This window comes from Esox lucius, chromosome 19 (genome assembly GCF_011004845.1).
Source record: "Esox lucius isolate fEsoLuc1 chromosome 19, fEsoLuc1.pri, whole genome shotgun sequence".
Lineage (NCBI taxonomy): Eukaryota > Metazoa > Chordata > Actinopteri > Esociformes > Esocidae > Esox > Esox lucius.
Genome location: NC_047587.1, coordinates 10970580 through 10993003, shown reverse-complemented (window position 1 = coordinate 10993003; position 22424 = coordinate 10970580). Strand labels below are relative to the sequence as shown.

General features: G+C 43.5%; 1 protein-coding gene across 4 annotated transcripts in view; it reads left to right on the top strand.

Moving 5' to 3' along the window:
• Positions 1-22006, top strand: part of LOC114828691 (ladderlectin) — a 33081-nt gene extending 11075 nt beyond the window's left edge. For 3 of the 4 annotated variants that reach the window (XM_029114856.2, XM_029114854.2, XM_029114855.2), the window contains exons 2-6: positions 17508-17589; positions 17787-17905; positions 20268-20402; positions 20597-20708; positions 20789-21022. In XM_029114856.2, the coding sequence (XP_028970689.2) occupies positions 17514-17589; positions 17787-17905; positions 20268-20402; positions 20597-20708; positions 20789-20859 (513 nt within the window). In that variant the 5' untranslated portion in view covers positions 17508-17513 and the 3' untranslated portion in view covers positions 20860-21022. Of the gene's footprint in view, positions 1-17507; positions 17590-17786; positions 17906-20267; positions 20403-20596; positions 20709-20788; positions 21023-21931 lie in introns of those variants that run through there. The other variant, XR_003777430.2, reaches the window with a different exon arrangement.
• Positions 22007-22424: the final 418 nt, after the last annotated feature.

The window sequence follows — 22424 nt, the reverse complement described above, 5'->3', positions numbered from 1 at the left end:
AAACATTTGAATGGTTGGTTTTGCACACACTTTAGGCTAACTACTCTCTTTACTTTAAACACACCTCCCGAATATCAACAGTAATATCCTGTTCAAAATCAATAAAATATAAAATATGATATCCAGTGAATTTTTACTTTACTTTACTTTTTTCAACTGCTGCAATTATTACATGCATGAACTTCTAATGTCCACAGTCACAGATAAAACCTTATTTCACAATATTTTATCATGTAATTGTTTACTCTTACAAAACATTCCACAGTGGTGTCTCATGAGGGTGTTGTGCATCTCAAATGTAGGAGAGGTGACCTCAAGACCTGTCAGAGGCACACGATCTCTGTGATCAGGGCCGTGCACAGACCTTTCGATGTTTTTTACCGGAAAGGTTTTACCCAAAAACATTTATGCAGCAAGAGGAGCGGAAAAAGGCTCCATGGAGTGAAGGGATTTAAAGGGACATGCTGCTCTAGAGCCCTAGTTGTGCTTGTGTCTGTCTAGAATAGATGACATGATCCAGAACATAAATACCTTTTGACAAATACTACATGTGAATCAGAACACAAAAATGGGTGACCAGCTACCTGATTACATTTAGTGAAGGTTAGGGAATTGCCAGAAACCTCACTATATGGAGTTGGCACAATTGATGTAAAATCACTGTGACAAGCTGATGTAAAAAGGGCTTTGTTAAATAAATTTGATAGATTGATAGAATAGATACAATCTGATATTTACCTCACTATTCAATATTTCATATGTTTTCCAATTTGATACCGTGATTTTATGCGATTTGATGGTCCACACATTGCTCACTATATGTCTGCTTTAGAGGGACAAGAGATTGATAGGAGAAAGAGGTCTCTTTTACAGCTGGGCCCAGCATATGCATGTTTACACATACAATTTAGATACAATGGTTAAAAACAAACAGAAAAAAAACACAGTGCACAGACAAAACAAGATGATCACAGATAGCAGAAGACAAAATACGATGCTTTAAACACAGGTGTTTTCCCCTTAGAGACCTCAGATTTTAGTGGATATTAGGCCTGGCAGAGACTGAGGGATCCCTATGGAGTAACCCAGGGACAGGGTCTCTGCTGGAATCAGTATTGATATTACAGCCAATAATAATAGGTCCGGATCTTCTAAACAATTGTATTTTACATACAGGTCATCTAATACTATTGAGGTTTACATACAAGTCATGTAATACAATTGAGGTTTACATACAAGTCATGTAATACTATTGAGGTTTATATGCAAGTCATGTACTACTATTGAGGTTTACATAAACGTCATGTAATAATATTGAGGTTTACATACACGTCATACAGTCAGAGCATGCCTGACTTTATGACTCTGGAGGATTACATACATCATATTTCAAGCAGGGGTGAAAGATTAAATCTAGGCAGTTCCTAGTGGCATCACTTTACGATACCGGAGGTAAAAAGCATACCCTGATTGTATACAATAATAATATAGAACTTTGAATAGATCAACATATAGTGCCAGACAAAAAGAGTGTGATACATGTTTGCAGTGACATATACACCGGTCAGCCATAACATTATGACCACCTGCCTAATATTGTGTTGGTCCCACTTTTGCCACCAGAACAGCCCTGACTCGTCTAGGGATGGACTCCACTAGACCTCTGAAGGGGTGCTGTGGTATCTGGCACCAAGACGTTAGCAGCAGGTCCTTTAATTCCTGTAAGTTGCGAGGTGGGGCCTCCATGGATCGGATCTGTTTTTCCAGCACATCCTACAGACGCTTGATTGGATTGAGATGTGTGGATTTTGGAGGCCACGTCAACACCTTGAACTTGTTGTGTTCCTCCAACCATTCCTTGACAATTTTAGCTTTTTGGCAGGGAGCATTATCCCCCTGAAAGAGGCCTTTGCCATCAAGGATTACCGTTGCCAAAAAAGGGTGCACATGATCTGCAAGAATGCTCAAGTAGGTGGTACGTGTCAAAGTAACATCCACATGAATGGCAGGACCCAAAGTTTCCCAGCAGAACATTGCCCAAAGCATCCCACTGCCTCTGCTGGCTTCACTTCTTCCCATAGTGCTTACTGGTGCCATGTGTTGTCCAGGTAAGCGGCGTGATGTATCCACGTGATGTAAAAGGAAATGTGATTCATCAGAGCAGGCCACCTTCTTCCATTGCCCTGTGGTCCAGTTCTGTTGCTCACGTGCCCATCGTAGTTGCTTTCAGCAGTGGACAGGGGTGAACATGGGCAACCAGACTGGTTTGTGGCTACACTGCCTCATACACAACAAACTGCGATGCACTGTGTGTTCTGACACTTTTCAATCAGAACCAACATTAACCTTTTTTGCAATTTGAGCTACAGTAGCTTGTCTATTGGATGGGACCACACAGGCCAGCCTTCACTCCCCACGTGCATTAATGAGCCATGGCTGCCCATGACCCTGTCACTGGTTCCCCGCTTTTTCTTCCTAGGACCACTTTTGATGAGTTCTGACCACTGCAGACCAGGAACACCCCACAAAGGCTGCAGTTTTGGAGATACCCTGAGCCAGTCGTCCAGCCATCACAATTTGGCTCTTGTCAAAGTTGCTCAGATCCTTATGCTTACTCATTGTTCCTGCTTCTAACACATCAACTTTGAGGACAAGATGTTTACTTGCTGCCTAATATATCCCACCCACTGACAGGTGCCATGATAACAGGATTATCAGCGTTATTCACTTCACCTGTCAGTGGTCATAATGATATGGCTGATCAGTGTATTTGCACAATATTCCGTCAACTGGTTCATACACTTTTCATAGAAATGTTTTCAAGACAACCTGCCAATTTGGGGCATTTCTCTGATGAAATGTCCCTCCCATTTTGCTGGTAAATATGCCTGCCTGTCTCAGCCTATAGGGGCAAGGTGGGAACAGGATGAAGTTGGGTGTTTGACATAGCCAGGGATTCCCTTTCCCTTCATTCATAATTTAACCCCCAAACACAAAAGGTGTACTTAAATTATTAGCCTAACACATGGATTAAACAAACCAGTTAATGTTCATCTTGTGAATTTGGCCATGGTCTGTAGTGTTTCTAGTTAAAAAGCTTGGAGGAGAGGTTCAACATGCTGTTTGTACAGGATTTAGTTTTGTTTGACATTTTCCTGGTCGACAGTTGCAGGGCAGCAAATAATACCCAGTACAAACATTTTACTCTAAATTGGCGCCTGGAAGGTGACTCTGAAAAACATATTTAAAGAAGAAGAGGAATGACTAGAATTGAACTCCCTGGCTGGAGAAACTGAGTGAGACCAACTGAAGACCTTCAAACATTTCAGGAGATATGAAACTGAATATTACAGGTGAGATTTCCACAGCTCTTCATTTCTTTGGTTCTGGTCAACAATGATTTACTATATATAGTGAAATGGGCGCCATGGGAGAGAATAGATCTTTAACTTTAAGAAATGTTTTGTCTCAAAAATAAGGCATGGACCTCATTCCAAATGTTAAAAATAGTGCACTAAATGGAAATAGGGTGCAGTTTAGGAACTATCCACATCTTTGTTTAGTAGGGGAAGCTACTGTGTGTGGTTGAAGAGGTGATACCTGTTATTTCTTAGCAGTTTCCCAAAATCTTTACAAAACGTACACCACATGAGTTTGAAGTTTCAAAGTTTTGTTAGTTGCACACATTTTAGCAGATGCTGTAACAAGGTATAGCATAGCATGTTATGAACAACCCTGTTGTCTTAATGAATTGACTCTAACACCTTTTACAAAGCTACAAATAAGGTCCACCCAAAAAAAAATTACATGTTAACAATAATTACAAACTATTACATAATTAGTTACAACCCATTTCCTCAACAAATGGGATGCTGCGTAAAATGCAAAAAGAAAAGAGAATGCAATGATGTGCAAATCATTTAATCCCTATATTGTATAGTACAAAAACAACATATCAAATGTTGAAACTGAGAAGATGTATTGTTTTTGGAAAGGTATATGCACATTTTGAATATCATACCAGCAACACATTTAAAAAAAATGGGTGCATGTATACCACTGTGTTGCATCACCTCTACTTTTAACAACACTCTGTAAGTGTTTGGGAACTTACAATTGCTGTAATTTTGAAAGTGAAATATTTTCCTATTATTGTTGATATAGGATTTCAGCGAGGCAAATGTTCAATCAATCAAATGTATTTATAGAGCCCTTTTTACAACAGCAGTTGTCACAAAGTGCTTTACAGAGACACCCAGGCCTTAAACCCCAAGGAGCAAACAACAGTAGTGTTGAATGTTTGTGGTCTCCTTTGTCATATTTTTTATTTCATAATATTCAATTAAACTTCATGAATGTCAGTCTGTCCAGTTAGGAAGCATAAGCAATTTTGAATCAACGTCCCCAAAAAGGGAATGGTTTTGCAGGTGGTGGCCACAGACAATTGCGCTCTCCTTATCCTTCCTGACTGATTGTTCTCCAGTTTTGCATTTTGATAGTGTCTTTGTCAATCCTGGTAGCATGAGGCAGTACCTGCAGCCTATTCAGATTGCACAGGTACAGTAGTCCAGTTCCTCCAGGATGGCACATCCATACGAGCTGTCGCATGGAGGTTTGCTGTGTCTCCCAGCACAGTCTCAAGAGCATGGAAGAGATAGCAGGAGATAGGCCTGTTACACGAGAAGAGCTGGACAAGGCCATAGAAGTGCATCAACTCAGCAGCAGGACCGGTATCTGCCTCTTTGTGTGAGGAGGAACAGGAGGAGCACTGCCAGAGCCCTACAAAATGACCTCCAGCGGGCTACTGGTGTGCATGTTTCTGACCGAACTGTCAGAAACAGACTTGAGTGTGGCATAAGGGCCTGACATCCTCTAGTGGGACCTGTGCTCCCAGGACAGTGCAGCTCGATTGGCATAGAACACCAGAATTGGCAGTTCCACCATTGGCGCCTTGTTCTCTTTACAGATGACAGCAGGTTCACACTAAGCAAATGACAGATGTGAAAGATTCTGGAGAAGCCGTGATGAACGTCATGTTGCCTGCAACATCATCCAGCATGAATCAGTGATAGTCTGGGGAGGCATATCCTTGGAGGGTCATACAGATTTCCATGTGCTAGCCAACAATACCCTGACTGCTGTTAGGTACCAGGATGAAATCCTCAGACCCATCATCAGAACTTATGCTGGTGTAGTGGGTAATGGGTTCCTCCTGGTGCAGGCCTCATGGTGCCAGAGTGTGTAGGCAGTTCAATTTATTTCCATTATTTATTTATTTTCAGTGTGAGTTTGAATCCAGCCCTCAATCGGTTGGTGATTTTGGATTCTAATGGCTGTTGTAAATTTGTTTTGTTCTCAAGAAATTACAAAATGTACAGTAAAGATATTGAAATTGACCTCCTAAGACCTGAGCTTTGATTATGTATGCATTTGTAATTTCTCTTAGTTATGTGGGATTAGCAGGAACTGATAAGTATAATATCTAAGCATAGTTTTTGAACAGGAAGTACTTTTCAGAAAAACTATGTCATATGTGGACACAGGGTCTCAGGAGGTTAAATATATTTAGTTCATCGAGAACCAATGTGTGAGTAACCCCAATTGTATCATATTTGATACATGAGTTTCTGAGACCTCTACGTCGTCAACATGATCAATACCTTGTGTATGCAATCTGATACATGTCTTCTTCCCCCTAGTGGATAGTCTGTGCACTGCAGGCAATAGCGGGCTTTTTGAATGCCTGATCAAAAATATCTGCTTTCATATATCGACACACCCGGTTTTGAAAAAGTTACAGTAAGAATAGCATTTATATTGTTAGGTAATATTTCAATAGGAATATTTACTGTATTGAAGCAACTTATAATTACTCAATATTTCTTACCTTATTTTATATTAAAATCGTGTTGATTATGTGTGTATCAATTATGATTCAGCAGGTATATAAGGTAATAAATGCAACCCCCTCACATGATGAAGTCTTTTTATCATCGTTTTTCACAAAAATTACTCCTTGGCTATCATAATCTGTATGTTATATTGATAAATTCAGAGTACGCAATGAAATTCAGAGTATGCAGTGTATTTTTAGATGGCCAAAGAAGTACAGTGTTCAAAATGTCATCAGCATGACTATGGATGTCAATTCAAGAGACATGGGGAAGATGAGAATGATGAGAAATGGACTCCTAATGCAGTGCTTACTGGGGGAAGCTCAGATAGTAGTGTTGAGGAAAACATTTGAATAACTCTGGTCTGAAAGTGTTGACAAGACTAGTGCAGAAGTAGAGGTGTGACAGATCAGAGTTATTCTTGAATTGTTGCACTATTTACCTGTGCAGTCTTTCACAGAGTGGTTAACCCCTCCCCATCCTCACTTCTGACAGACCCATCATCTCTCTGGAATGATCTTATAAGACCCAATCACGTTACTACTACCTATTGACCTAATAAGTTGTGTAATATTCCACCAGGTTTCTTTTTTTAGCATTACACAACCTTCCAATCTTTTGGTGCATCTGTCACAACTGTGTTCCTGACATCAAATTCAAAGTGGGCTTATATTTTTCAAGGAACAATTACATTTTGGAGATGATGTTGTTAGATTTTGTCAATTTTGGATCCAATTTGATCCATGAACAAAATTAATGCAACTGGAAGTCAGGGGAGAGCCATCTTTATTCAGCATGAGTGTTCCGTTATCTCCCCACGGAAAGGGCAACCCAGTGTACAAAGGATATTACTCAGCGTTTCTGTTCAATTTGTTTATTTTCCATAAAGAATAACCAGCAGGTAATAAACCTGAAATGATATAAAATACAACATTTCAAACATACTAGCTACAACCCGCATCAGTTTACCTCAATAGCCCAATAATAATAAGCAACAATAAATAGCATTTATCAAGTACACAATAATATTAATATGACTATAAATAGCATATTTCATAATCATCAAGTACACGCTTCATATTTCGAACATTATACACCATACTCAAATCCTACCAAACCTATGCAAAGTCTTCTGCAAGCAGAAAACTACAGCTCCCACAATTCCCACGGCAAACCAGGAAATACCTGTCCGCGATTCATACTTCAACCATTTATAAAGCTAAGAAATAATCACAAATAGACACGTATGGTATAGAAAGGCTATAAGGTTAAAATGTTGGCTCCATGTCCCACGGCTGCCACCTCGTCAACTTATAAACTATAGAGCATAGCGTTATATTTATCAGTTAGCTAAACTGCTTAGATCTACCAGAGCATAGTATAAATATTATCTTACGTTCAATGGACGTAAACACAGTACAACAATATAACACGGCGACAGTGGACAACATGAAGCGTACTTCATAAACAGACAAGAAAACAGAGAGCTTACCAAGTGGCTGCACACCGGGTTGAAAGTCATAACAACTGAATGAAACGCGCTTCCTTTTAAACATAGTAAACACTGGTCACATGTTTCACAGCTCACTCTTCTCTTAAAGAGGCACTACACTGTTAGGCTACGGTTTCTCCATAAGTGATACTTGCAACATTTGTAGCCTTTGTTTAAAGTAAACATGTAATTAACGAAAGTAACAAATAACAAGTTAGTAATCAACAGAAAACACAACACCTCCCACTTAAGTTCCTGATCTTACGATCCAGGGAACTTATCGAAATCTCTCCAAAAAAACCTCTCAGTGACACCCATTTCCACACAAAGATATTATTATTATTCATTTTTTTTTTTCTATTAATTTTTTTCTCTTCTTCAGACAGGGGGTTTGGGCGGTGAATGAAAGGGGTTTGAACCAGGGGAAAGGGCGGTGCACAGAATGAGTGGGGTTCAGGAAGAGGCGGGATCATGGTGGCTGGAGCGGATGAATGTCATCCTCCACCGGGAGGAGGACCACCAGTCTTCTCACGTCTCTTCTGATAACGGTCATGGGCAGTGAAGAACTCCTCTTCTTCCGGCCACCCACCAGGGAAACAGGAAGGCCAGCACATGTTGTGATGTCAGCATCCCTGACAATCCCTTTATTGTCAGGATAAACTGTCAGAATCCGGCCCAGACGAAACTGACCTCTCAAAGCATTTGGGTCAGCAATCCAGACGAGATCACCGACCTTGACGTTCCTCTCTGTCCGGTGCCATTTATGTCGAACGAACAGATTTGGGCCAGCTAGTTCCCTCCACTTTGCCCAGAACCGGTCCACTCCAATTTGGATAGCCCTTAGACGACGCCAGGGATGGGTCTCTAGGTCAAGCCCGCAGGTGTCTCCTCCAAGCGATGCGCGACCCAGTATGAGGGAGTTAGGTGTTAAATACTCGACAGTCTTCCTGTTCTTGAGCTCTGGCATCGATTGGACGTTCGTTTGTCAAGTTGGCTGCCTGATAGAACAGAGTTTGGAGCTCACCCCATGTGAGAGACCCTGTACCTCCTCCGAGGCTCATGAACGCCCTCTTCAAGAGCTTCACAGCTGCCTCCGCAGCTCCATTCCTGTGGGGCGCATCTGCAGGGTGAAAATTCCACTTCCACTCAGTCCCGTTCTTAGCGGCTAAATCTTCTATGGATATAACCTGCAGACAAGCCAGATGTTTATGCAGCTCACACAGAGCAGCTTTGGCGCCAACGAAATTGGTGCCTCTGTCGGACCATAGTTTCCTTGGATGCCCCCTCAGAGCAACAAAGCGGGAGTATGCTTGGAGGAAGCCTTCTGCCGACTGGTCATCGGCGATGTCCGCATGGACAGCTCTCGAGGCCATACAACAGAAAACAATGCCCCAGACCTTCTTACTTGTCCTTCTTTTAACAGCGTCTTTCACCTCGAAGGGACCAAAAAGGTCAAGGGTAGTATACTCAAATGGGCTTGCTCTTTTGGTACGCTCTTGAGGGAGCTCACTCATTACTTGCTGACACATCTTGGCTCTTTGTTTTCTGCAGGTGACACAGTTGTTCAGCACCTTCTTAACTGTTCTTCGTCCCTGCACGATCCAGGCTTTCCCTCTTGTCCGTAGAAGGGTAGAGGCAACACCTTCATGATTCTCTTCATGTGCCTCCCTGGCTAGTAGGGTTGCGAGCCACGACTGGCATGGGATTAGTGGTACAGCCACTCTATCCTCGTTCCAGCGTTGGATTCTCCCTCCGCAGAGCAAGAGTCCTGTCTTTTCCTCCCTCTGAACAACCAGGCGATCCAGGGTTGTATCCCGGAACTCAACACCATCTTGAGCCTCAAGAGCTAGATCTTTAAAAGCTGTTGCTCTATTTTCCACAGATAGGTATGGTCTTGCCTCCCACTTTGACCGAACTGCGGCCTGACTGTTGCCGAGCCAGATTTCCACAGCTTGTCTCATCCAAGCTATGGTCCCACATAACCGTCCCAGTGAACTGAACCTTCGGGGTTCCACAAGGCGCACAAGTGCAACGCTGGTTGGGCCTGACCCAAGTCTGGGCTGGGCTCCTGCTGTAGCCTGTGCCGAGAATGCCTTCCTCCGAAGTCCCCCGATTTCTTCAGCAACAGAGGAGTTAATCTCTCTGGCAGTTTTCACAGGCCAATCTGATTCAGGCAACTTCAAAAATTCTGGGCCTTCCTGCCAAACCGATCCTTCAGCAAGCTCCTCAGTGGATGCCTCCCTTGTTATGAGGTCGGCGATGTTCTGTTTTCCTTCAATCCACCTCCAGCTATCTACTGATCCGGCCTTTTGGATTTCTCCAATCCGGTTTGCAAAAAATGTCTGATAGCCATAGCTATCCTTCTGGATGGCTCCCAGGATTGTCTGACTATCGACAAAATGGATCCACCGATCGACCTTGATATAACAGTGCTTCTCAAAGTATTTCTTCAAGCGGGATGCAAAGACAACCCCACACAGCTCAGCTTTAATAACGTCACCTTTCTGGTCTAGAGGGGTGAGCTTGGCCTTTGATTCAACCAGTTTCACTACGACTCCATCTTTGGTCTCCCACCGTAGGTAAAGAACGGCTCCATAGGAAGCTTCACTACCATCGGAAAACGTGATCCCCATTGGGCGACCTATGGCTCCAAGGGGTGTAAGACTTCTGTCGAATCTAAGTTGGCCAAGCCTCACATATTGCTCAAAGAGTTTTCTTGCAGCCTCTCGAAGACGTGGCGAAAGAGGTTCATCCCAGGTGTCCTTAGAGGGATGGTTTCTTCCTGCTTCCTGAAAGGACTCTCTTACAAGCATCACTCCTCGTTGTTTAGCAGGTGAGGCCAGGCCAATGGGATCATAGAACCCTGCGACCTGACTCAGCAGCATGCGTCTAGTAAGAGGGTCGGGGGTGCTGCTTCTGATCTCATCCTCTCGTAGATCCAGACCAGTCCTCATCTTTCCTCGCCTCCTTGAGAAGTTCACTGATGTCAGCACACGGAGTCTGTCAGATTCAGGTTCATATCCCAATCCCAATGCCTTATTCTCCTCATCCTGCATTTGGTTGGGGAGTATCAAGGTCTTGGTCTCTGTTGACCTGATGCTGCTGGGGTCAGTGAGTTTTCCACTCCTCCCACTTTGGCCTGTCAGGACCCAGGGCTTAAGGGAGAAGCCACCTGCTTTTAGGATCTCTTCCACTCCTTCTGTCATCTTAATCAGAGTTTGGAGATCATCATGCGACGTCAAAATGTCGTCCACGTAGCAATCCTCTGTCAGGATCCGGCGCTCTTCAACCATGGATGTGAACTGAGGAAGGTTTGCCGTCTCTCTCATGGCAACCTGAGCAATGCATCCGGCAGGCTTGTCGCCGATGTTGACTCTCACAACGGCAAACACACCGATTTCATCTTCAGGGTTATTCCTCCAGAGGAATCGATGGAGGTGAACTTCCTCGTCCTTAAGCCACACTGAATTATAAATTTTTTTCACGTCGCCCAGAGCAGCATACAATCTGCTCCTGAATCTCAGCAGGACACCTCGGATCGGGTTGAGGACATCAGGGCCTTTGTGCAAAAGGTTGTTCAGGCTCAACCCTTTAAACTCCTGGCTACTGTTCCAGACTATCCTCACTGGCGTGGAGCTAGAATGAGGATTTGGGGCAACCAAATGGCTGATGTACCAGGTTGGGCCGTTCCAGTCCTTGATCTGTTCCTTTGTGAGCTTGATGGCTGCTCCTCTTGATACCATCTCACGGATCTGCTCTCCATATGCCGCTTTCCACACAGGTTCTCTTGCCAGACGAGCCTCTGTGTTCCTGAAGGTTGCTTCCACTGCTCGGCGATTATCTGGCAAAATCACTGGACTTACTTTCCATGGGTAGGCTGTATCCCAGTGTGGCGCATCACTGTGTTTGTCCGCTAACACATAAGACAGACAGTCCTTTATTTTGTCTAAGTCCCTTTCTTCTCCAAGGGTCATCTCTTTGCCTCCTGGAGGGCACTTGCTGCACTTGCAGCTCCCACATTTCGGGTCACATGCTGCTCCAATACTATCCCATTTGAACCAATCAAACACCTCCTTATTCGTGACAGTGGTGCTGCTCAGGGTCACTTCCATCCTCGTTGGGTCTTCACTCAAGTCTTTGGTGTCCACAAGGACCTCCTTGTACACCCTTGAAGATGTTCTCATTGACCTTGCAAAGTGTGTTTCAGACTGGTGCAGAGTTAGATCGACCACCTCAAAGAGCTCAGGGTGAGTACCGCCAACAGTTTTGCCCAAAGGGCCGTCCCAGAGTACTAGATCTCCCTCTAACTTGAATGGTTGTGGAACTAGACGACCCTCCCTGTGGCTAATCAGAAGATCGATGTTCTCAGGGCGGACCAGCTCTTCTGCAGTGACATCAGGAAAAATCTTTTGCAATTGTTGCGGAGTGACAGACTGACTTATCTCCGCAATACTCTCCAGGCCATAGCAGAGCAGTTTGTGTTCCATTACCGTCCCCTTGATGGTCTTCACTCTTAGTCGCAGGGAGTACCTCTTGGTTGTGACTGTCGTTTTCATCCCTCCTATTCCATGGACAATTAACTTGATTCGCTCACCAATCAGTCCAAGGCGCTGGGCAGCGTTGTTTGTTATATAGTTGGTGTCAGAGGCAAGGTCAATAAGAGTGCCTATCAGCTGGCCTGAGTTAGTTGTCACTTCCAGTAACATCATTATAACTGGGTACTCTTTCAGTCCACTTCCAGCAGTGCAGATTGTAGTTAAGGCTTTGTTGGAAAATGCCTTCCTGAATTCTGCTCTTAATTCCGGAGTGACTTTCGCCAGGAGCTCTTCTTGCTTACTGGTCAACCCAAGGCCTTTTCTTTCCACCCCTTTTGTACCTTGCACCTCCCTGACAACATCTTTCTCTTGAGTGATAGTCTTGGGGCAGAGCAGATAGTGGTGAGGATCTTCTTTTCGGCAGTCTATTTTACTGCAGAGGAACTTCGGGTTGCATCGGCCATCCTTTATGTGGAAGCACAGGCACCGATAGCATATGCCATGGGTCTTTAAATGGGCTCTTTTCCTCTGAAGATCCAACTCCCTGAAGGCTTTGCAGGCAAACAGCCTGCCAGGGTGTGTCTCATCAGCACAAACAGTGCATGAGCCCAAGCGTGGCTTCAACGGAGACCCTCTTTGGCCTGAGGTCACTTTGGAGAATGCTTTCTTGACTCCTCTTTCTGACTTGTCTACCGGGCCTTTCACTGAGGAGCTTCCCTCTCTAGGGCCCGCCTCCAGCTGATCCAGCTCCTCCAGGATTGCCTCTTGTTTCTTCAGGAAATGCAGTAAGCAGTCGAAATGGTTACGTGGAACAAACCCATTCACAGGCTCAATCTTGTGCGTAATCCATTTCTCCTTCAGAGAGCTTGGAAGTTTGCTTTCAAGGGACTGCGCTACCCAACGGTTCTTTATAACCTCCTCTTCTCCCAGGATCACAAGGTTACTAAGGGCACGCTCCACTGCTTGGATCAGCTCAATTGCTTTCCTAGGGTTGTCACCCTTTACGGCGGGTAGGCCCTGAACCTCCTCAGATATCATCAGGACGATTCTTGCCTTATTCCCAAAGCGGTTGTCGAGGCGCCTGAACATTTCATCTGCCGATGCACAGCTGGACAGAACCAAATCTTTCTTTACCCTGTCGCAGAGACTTGCCAGGAGGTGGAACCTAGTAACACCAGCCGTCCTCTGTGGGTTTCCCAGCTGTTCCAGCTCTTCCCACTCAGCCTTCCACCGATAGTAGTCGGTCATGTCTCCAAAAAACATGGGTAGGCGTGTTCTTTCCAGACTGATCTGTGGCCTGAAACCGTATGCCCCAGGATGCAGACCACCAGTTTGTGGCGGTGCATATTGAAACGCAGGTGCTCCAGTACTGGGTACAGATGTTATGCTGGGGATTTGAGGCTGCCTGCCAGCTCTAGTGGGCCCCCCACCGGACTGGCTATGCTCTTCATCAGAACTTGCTTCCTCAACCTCTTCTCCCCCGTTGACCTCTTCTGTCCGCTTCAACTTTTGCCAACTCCGTGCCCAGTCATACAATCTGTTAAACAGCTTGTATAGCTGCTGCTTATACACGATTGTCTTAGCTCCAGGCACAATATCTTCCCATTCAAGCACCTTCTGCTCAAGCATTTTGATTCTCTCCACCAGGCCCTCTCTGAGGACTTGGAAGTTGCCCTCCGACAACTCCTTCACATCAATGGTCTCCGCTTCAGTACACTTCTCCTCTGCACCATCGGCGTACAATTTAAGGTCAACATAAGCAAATTTGGACCATAATGTCTCCTTAGCGAGCCGGAGCGTTTCTGTATAGGTAGCAAGGCACGTTGCCATCTTCTCCTCTACAAGAGCCGCTTCTTTACCAGCTTTTTCTTCCTCGCTTTCCACTTCTCCTAGAGCATCAACATATTCGAGTCCAGTGTCATGCAGTTTACCAAAGTCCACTCCAAGTACTCTGATCTCGTCAATAAGCACCCTTTTCTCTAGGAGGTCTACAGTGAGGGACAGCTTTTTGGCTCTCTTGCTAAAAGAGCACTGTGCTGTTGAGCGCTTTCCTTTTAGGGCCACTAATTCTGCCGAATCCATCTTCCTTTACTTGCACTGACCAAGGCGCTGGTTCACAGAGGGGTCGATTTCGGCCTATTCCTCTTCCCTTGGTGCTCCTTCACTGGTCAATGCTGATAAAGCAGCCGCAGACTTGACTTAACGCTCTCGAACCAAAGTTGGTTTATTACTGTTCCGTTATCTCCCCACGGAAAGGGCAACCCAGTGTACAAAGGATATTACTCAGCGTTTCTGTTCAATTTGTTTATTTTCCATAAAGAATAACCAGCAGGTAATAAACCTGAAATGATATAAAATACAACATTTCAAACATACTAGCTACAACCCGCATCAGTTTACCTCAATAGCCCAATAATAATAAGCAACAATAAATAGCATTTATCAAGTACACAATAATATTAATATGACTATAAATAGCATATTTCATAATCATCAAGTACACGCTTCATATTTCGAACATTATACACCATACTCAAATCCTACCAAACCTATGCAAAGTCTTCTGCAAGCAGAAAACTACAGCTCCCACAATTCCCACGGCAAACCAGGAAATACCTGTCCGCGATTCATACTTCAACCATTTATAAAGCTAAGAAATAATCACAAATAGACACGTATGGTATAGAAAGGCTATAAGGTTAAAATGTTGGCTCCATGTCCCACGGCTGCCACCTCGTCAACTTATAAACTATAGAGCATAGCGTTATATTTATCAGTTAGCTAAACTGCTTAGATCTACCAGAGCATAGTATAAATATTATCTTACGTTCAATGGACGTAAACACAGTACAACAATATAACACGGCGACAGTGGACAACATGAAGCGTACTTCATAAACAGACAAGAAAACAGAGAGCTTACCAAGTGGCTGCACACCGGGTTGAAAGTCATAACAACTGAATGAAACGCGCTTCCTTTTAAACATAGTAAACACTGGTCACATGTTTCACAGCTCACTCTTCTCTTAAAGAGGCACTACACTGTTAGGCTACGGTTTCTCCATAAGTGATACTTGCAACATTTGTAGCCTTTGTTTAAAGTAAACATGTAATTAACGAAAGTAACAAATAACAAGTTAGTAATCAACAGAAAACACAACAATGAGGCTATGATGATAACCTTCCATAGTTCTTTCATTTGTCTCCATCATTATGAAGTTAACACAGTCTTTTATGCCAGGACACATAGGAGGTGGTCAGTGGTCATAGCCTTCCATTACACAGTCCAATATCCTCCAGTAAGAAAGGTTTATCCTACAAAAGACCCTTGTATGGTATGTTCCAACCTATGGTCAATGGGCCAATCCATAGAGATCCATAGAGTCAGTCACATGGGCAGCTCCTAGCAGGAGGTATGGACAAGATGGAGAGGATGTGTGGGGCTCATCAGTAACAGGCATCATGTCCTATGTATTGTCCTTTGTTCAAAGTAAGTCAGCACATCTACATTGTGTTAAGTTTCTCATGCCCATTTCCTCTCAATGTCTTTGTACTACTTTCTATTGAAAATAGGTTTTAAATGATGCACAGTTGTGCATAATTTTTTTATTTACATCTTGCACAGCATCCAAACGTTTCTGGAAATGGGTTTGTATTCCAAAAGGCAGTCAGCAAAAATAACAGCCCCATGTTAAGCTAGCAGTGTGTATTTGTGTGTCAGTATTTTTATTTGTCAAATGCACCAAATGACGTGTCATAGTGAACAATTAAATGATTGTGACATGTCACACAACATTTACGCAGTACTTAAGAAATATACAGTTAGGTCTGAAAATATTTGGACACTAACACAATTTCCATTATTTTGGCTCTGTATGCCACCACATTGGATATGAAATGAAAAAACCGAGAGGCAATTGAAGTTCAGACTTTCAGCTTCAATTCAAGAGGTTGGACAATGTTGAAAGGTTCAGGAACTGACACCAGCAACCACAATCATAGATAAAATGTTAATTTTTAATAGTTTATTGAGAATCCTTTGCAGGCAATGACTGTTTGAAGTCACATGGACATAACTAAACACTGGGTTTCCTCCTTTGTGATGCTTTGTAAGGCCTTTACTGCAGCTGTCTTCAGTTGTTGTTTGTTCGTGGGTCTTTCTTCCTTAAGTTTTGTCTTCAGCAAGTGAAATGCATGCTCGATTGGGTTGAGATCAGGTGATTGACAGAATATTACACTTCTTACAGTACAAAACTCCTGGGTTGCTTTCCTAGTATGTTTTGGGACATTGTCCATCTGTAAAGTGATGCGCCGCCTTATCAAATTTGTTGAATTGAGCAGATTATATATCCTTATACATTTCAGAATTCATCCAGCTGCTTCTGTCTCCTGTCACATCAATAAACTCTAGTGATCCAGTGCCACTGGAAGCCATGCATGCTTCACACTGCCTCCACTGTGTTTCATAGCTATCCCACTGCCTCCACTGTGTTTCATAGCCATCACACTGCCTCCACTGTGTTTCATATCCATCACACTACCTCCACTGTGTTTCATAGCCATCAAACAGCCTCCACTGTGTTTCATATCCATCACACTACCTCCACTGTGTTTCATAGCCATCAAACTGCCCCCACTGTGTTTCATAGCCATCACACAGCCTCCATTGTGTTTAACAGCCATCACACTGCCTCCACTGTGTTTCATATCCATCACACTGCCCCCACTGTGTTTCATAGCCATCACACTGCCTCCATTGTGTTTAACAGCCATCACACTGCCTCCACTGTGTTTCATATCCATCACACTGCCCCCACTGTGTTTCATAGCCATCATACTACCTCCACTGTGTTTCATAGCCATCACACTGCCTCCACTGTGTTTCATAGCCATCACACTGCCTCCACTGTGTTTCATAGCCATCACACTGCCTCCACTGTGTTTCATAGCCATCACACTGCCTCCACCGTGTTATACAGATGATGTGGTACACTTCGGAACATGAGCCGTTCCATGCCTTCTCCATACATTTTTCTTCCCATCATTCTGGTACAAGTTGATTTTAGTTTCATATGTCCAAAGAATGATGTTCAATAACTGGGCTGACTTATTTTATGTTTCTTTTAGCTAAACTGGCCTTTCTATTCTTCAGGCTTATGAATGGTTTGCACCTTGTGAACCCTCTGTATTTGCTCTTTTGAAGTCCTCTCTTTATAGTAGACGTTGATAATGAAAAGTCTACATCAAGGAGAGTTTTCTTCACTTGGCTGGATGTTGTGAAGGGGATTTTGCTTTACCATGGAAAGATGCACCACTTCTGATAGCCTTCCATAGGTCATAACTGGACCTCCTCAAAGCCTCCAGGACCCCAGAGCAGAGGATCATGCTCTGGGCTTAGCACAGACAATACTATTAACCCAGAGCTTCTGGTGTGTGTGTGTGTGTGTGTGTGTTTGTGTATACAATATAGATAACTGTGTATTTGTTCAGCATCAGGACCAAAATTAAGTGTAGGTGAGAGGATCTGGAAAATAGTGTGTTGACTGTAGTCTCATATCTGTCTGTGGTGATCTATTTCTCTCTCAGGGGACAATGGTGATGTTGAACATTCTTATCCTTCTCAGTTCTATAGTTGCTCTGGGAGACTTCTCTGCTCTGGGCAACGCAAGTAAGAGGGAATCTACCTCACACTTTATTATTTAAAAATGTTTGAATTCATCAAATCTGTTTTCTGTTTTAAAATGTGTGTGTGTGTGCTGACTGAGTGACCTAGTATAGATTTGTTTTCATTATCCAAGAAGATTTGTAGATCAATTGATCTAGAATTGCTTCTAAAGTTCAACATGCCCTGTCTGATCCTTTTAGATCCAGTGGATGAGCAGGAGGATTGGGGATGTGGTAGATCATGTCCCTCTGGTTGGACCAGACACAACTCACATTGTTACATCTACGACAACACTGCAAGGACATGGTCCCAAGCTGAGGTATCATGTTCACCCTGAATCTGAATTGAAAGCAACCTGTCTTTTTGTTTTGAATTAGCATATTCAGTTCAGACAGGGAACCTGAGTGGTGATTGGCCTGCGACGTATAAACTGACATTGGGGATTTCTCCTATCAGAGTATCAGATTTCAGACTGATTGTTTAATCATCCTCTCTCAAGGAGTGTGGTTCCAGAGCCCAAGCCGTGCATAGAGGTGATCCCGACTACCTCTAGTTCTGGAGAGGAGAATACGGCCGATAGTAGAACCTCGGATTCAGGAGGAACAGTGTGGTTTTCGTCCAGGCCGTGGAACACTGGACCAGCTCTATACCCTCTACAGGGTGATGGAGGGTTCATGGGAGTTTGCCCAACCAGTCCACATGTGTTTTGTGGATTTGGAGAAGGCATTCGACTGTGTCCCTCGCGGCATCCTGTGGAGAGTGCTTCGGGAATATGGGGTCCTGGGTCCTTTCTAAGGGCTGTCAGGTCCCTGTACGACCGAAGCAGGAGCTTGGTCCGCATTGCCGGCAGTAAGTCAGACTTGTTCCCAGTGCATGTTGGACTCCGGCAGGGCTGCCCTTTGTCACCGGTTCTGTTCGTAATTTTTATGGACAGAATTTCTAGGCGCAGCCAGGGGCCGGAGGTTGTCAGGTTTGGGGACCACACGATTTCGTCTCTGCTCTTTGCGGATGATGTTGTCGTGTTGGCCCCTTCAAGCCAGGACCTTCAGCATGCACTTGGACGGTTTGCAGCCAAGTGTGAAGCGGTGGGGATGAAAATCAGTACCTCCAAATTCGAGGCCATGGTCCTCAGTCGGAAAAGGGTGGCTTGCCCACTTCAGGTTGGTGGAGAGTGCCTGCCTCAAGTGGAGGAGTTTAAGTATCTAGGGGTCCTGTTCACGAGTGAGGGAAGGATGGAACGGGAGATTGACAGACGGATCGGTGCAGCTTCTGCAGTAATGCAGTCGATGTATCGGTCTGTCGTGGTGAAGAAAGAGCTGAGCCGCAAGGCGAAGCTCTCGATTTACCAGTCAATCTACGTTCCTACTCTCACCTATGGTCATGAGCTTTGGGTCATGACCGAAAGGACAAGATCCCGGATACAGGCGGCCGAAATGAGCTTTCTCCGCAGGGTGGCTGGGCGATCCCTTAGAGATAGGGTGAGAAGCTCGGTCACCCGGGAGGAGCTCAGAGTAGAGCCGCTGCTCCTCCACATCGAGAGGGGTCAGCTGAGGTGGCTTGGGCATCTGTTTCGGATGCCTCTGGAATGCCTTCCTGGGAAGGTGTTCCGGTCCCTTCCCACCGGGAGGAGAGCCCGGGGAAGACCTAGGACACGCTGGAGGGACTATGTCTCCCGGCTGGCCTGGGAACACCTCGGTGTCCCCCCGGATGAGCTGGACGAAGTGTCTGGGGAGAGGGAAGTCTGGGCATCCCTGCTTAGACTGCTGCCCCCGCGACCCGGGCCCGGATAAGCGGAAGATGATGATGATGATGTTTAATCATCAGGTTATCCACTCAGTTCTGATTTGACTGGTCTCACTAGCTTGCTGGTTCAAACCTACCAACCACCCCTGCTCCTGTTTTTCCTTCTGTGGGGGTATCAGTATTGTGTAACTTGCTCATTGCCTAATTGGATTGATATTGTAAGACTATGAATTTAAGGTATTTCATATGTGATGTAATTTGCTAAAAATATATTGACACTTTTACTATTTACATATTTGTTTACATATGTTTAAATCTTTACATTTGCATCTTTAAAACAGCTACAGTATTATAATGAATCTAACTCTGGTTTCCTCACATTTAAACTTAACCTAACTCCTCCTAGCTTCTGATTGGTTAGTTCAGTCAGGTGAGCGGCAGAACAAGGAAGTGTGGTGATGGTGAAGCTGAATTGTGGAGAAAAGTAAAGGGCTGCTTGATAAAGTTCTGTCTCCATCCTGCTGTTTCTTCTTATAAAGAGTGATCCAAACAATACACATCGAATCCTCCATGATACAATATTAATGATATTATGGTGTTGATATTGTCATTAGCAGTATCGTATACATGATCATGTGATTGTAGTTGGTTAGCCCATAGGAGCAGAAACTGATATCAAGACTTGTCAGAGTATTGTTGTGCATTACTCATAAATGGTTCAACTAATACGTGGCAGTTTCTCTCAGATTTTTATTTTTATAACAATCGCCACTTGCCTGGTTTTAAATACGGAGACACCTCTAAGAATGTTCTTCAAGCCTGGAATATGAATATAATTTGATGTGATGGCAGATGTGTTATTGTAGATGTCTTGAGTGGACTACTAACTAATACTTACATTACATAATGCCTCTGTCCTTGTGTACCTCTTCCTCTAGCAAAACTGTGTGTACCTTGGAGGAAACCTGGTGTCTATTCACAACGATGGTGAGAATGAGGCTGTGAAGAATGTGGTGTTCAGAGCAACTAATTCTTACCCTTGGACCTGGATTGGTGGATCGGATCTTTATAAGGTAAAGCAGGGAAGGACAACTCCTGTTCTATTCCCAATACTCACAGATGAATTGGACATTTACTCATCAATTTAAGGGTAACCAGTGATCTCCAATGTAGATGATACAGATCTACTGAAAATAATGTCCATTGAAACATTTAATAATGATAATAACTTGGTATTTCTATGATACTAAGATCTTATTTCCCACAGACCAAGGTGTGGTTCTGGAGTGACGGAACCAAATTTGGTTACAGTAACTGGGCGAGTGGGGAGCCCAATAATGGTGGAGGCAAAGAGCATTGTGGTCAAATAAATTATCCAGGTACAGTAAGCCCCGAATCATTCACAGTTGTGTGTACATCTTAGTTGTTTTGGGCATAACTATTTTATCTTTTTCTCAAGGCGCTGGATACTGGAACGATTTAAGCTGTGAATACCCTTTGCCGTCTGTGTGCAAGCTCAGAAAACAGTAAATCCAGCAAAACATCAACAAATGCAACTCAACTGTGTCAAATATTAAACACTTTATATGGTAAAGTCTATTACTTGTTAGTTGATTACTTGCTGTAAAAGGAATGTTACAAAATGTTGACAAATGGTTTTGAGGTTTGAAATGAATAAAACTAGTGAATGGATTATGTGTGTCTGAAAATTAAATCAATTAGGGTCATGTGAATTATTTTCTTTTAAATACTTATAGGTCCCAACATTTCAGTACTGTTTGTCTGACAGTAGGAGAGAAAACAGTCTGTGGCTTTGGTGGCTGAAATCTTTATTATATATATTATTTGACATTTTTGGGGGGTTCCCCCTTGGTTGGTAGAGCTTACAAGTAGTTCCAAACATTAGACAACACTTAAAAAGCAATGGCACTTAAAAAACAATCCCTTTGTGTGTGAAAGTAAAGAAATCTGAGATTTAGACACAAGTCCAATTGGAATAATTAATAAATGTATCTGGGCTAAATGTATCAGGGTCAGAAGTATGACCAGATGGACAGGGACAGCAACAGGCCACACAAACCAAGTACTCCGCAGGTGTGGACCAGGACCTCATGTCCTCCTAAAGTTTAAAACGGGATGAGACTGGGAAAATTCTGAAAATGTATTCCTCATATCAACAACGATTTATAGTGAAGAAGGAGAACTTAGTGGGGAAGGAGAACTGACCCAATCCCCCAGCACAATAGTATAGCAGCGTAAGACCTTGGAACTGAGAATGTAGTGGATATAAAAAGTCTACACACCCATGTTAAAATGCCAGGTTCTTATAATCTAAAATAATGAGAAGATAAATCATTTCAGATCTTTTTTCACCTTAAATGTGACCTATAAAGTGAAAAATTCTATTGAAAAACAATCTAAAATCTTCGAGGGGGAAAAACAGAAAACTCACAATAACCTAGTTGCATAAGTGTGCACACCCTTAAACTAATACTTTGTTGAAACACCTTTGGATTTTATTACAGCACTCAGTCTTTTTGGCAAGGAGTCTATTAGCATGGCACATCTTTACGTGGCAATATTTGCCCACTCTTCTTTGCAGAATCACTTCAAATCTGACTGATCGCGAGGATATCTCCTATGCCCAGCCCTCTTCAGATCACCCCACAGATGTTCAATTGGATTCAGGTCTGGGCTTTGGCTGAGCCATTCCAAAACGTGAATCTTCTTATCTTTTTATTTTTCCCCCATGAAGATTTGAGTTTGTTTTGCAATTTAATTGTTCACGTTATAGGTCACATTAAAAGCGGAAACAGTTCTGACATGATTTATCTTTATCTCATTCTTTTACATTACAAAAACCTGGCATTTTAACAGGGGTGTGTAGACTTTTTATATCCACTGTAGGCCTGCAAAAGAAAGGTCTCAAGTCATGCTCTACACACAGGCATCCTAGTTTCTGTAGCTATATGTATGACGGTCAGATGTTTTTTTGCAACTGAGGGCCTAGCTCCAATAGTTACACTTCGCCACTGCAGAATACCATTGCCATGAAGGGGTGTGCCTGGGCGATTAGGTAGGTGTCAAAATTGACG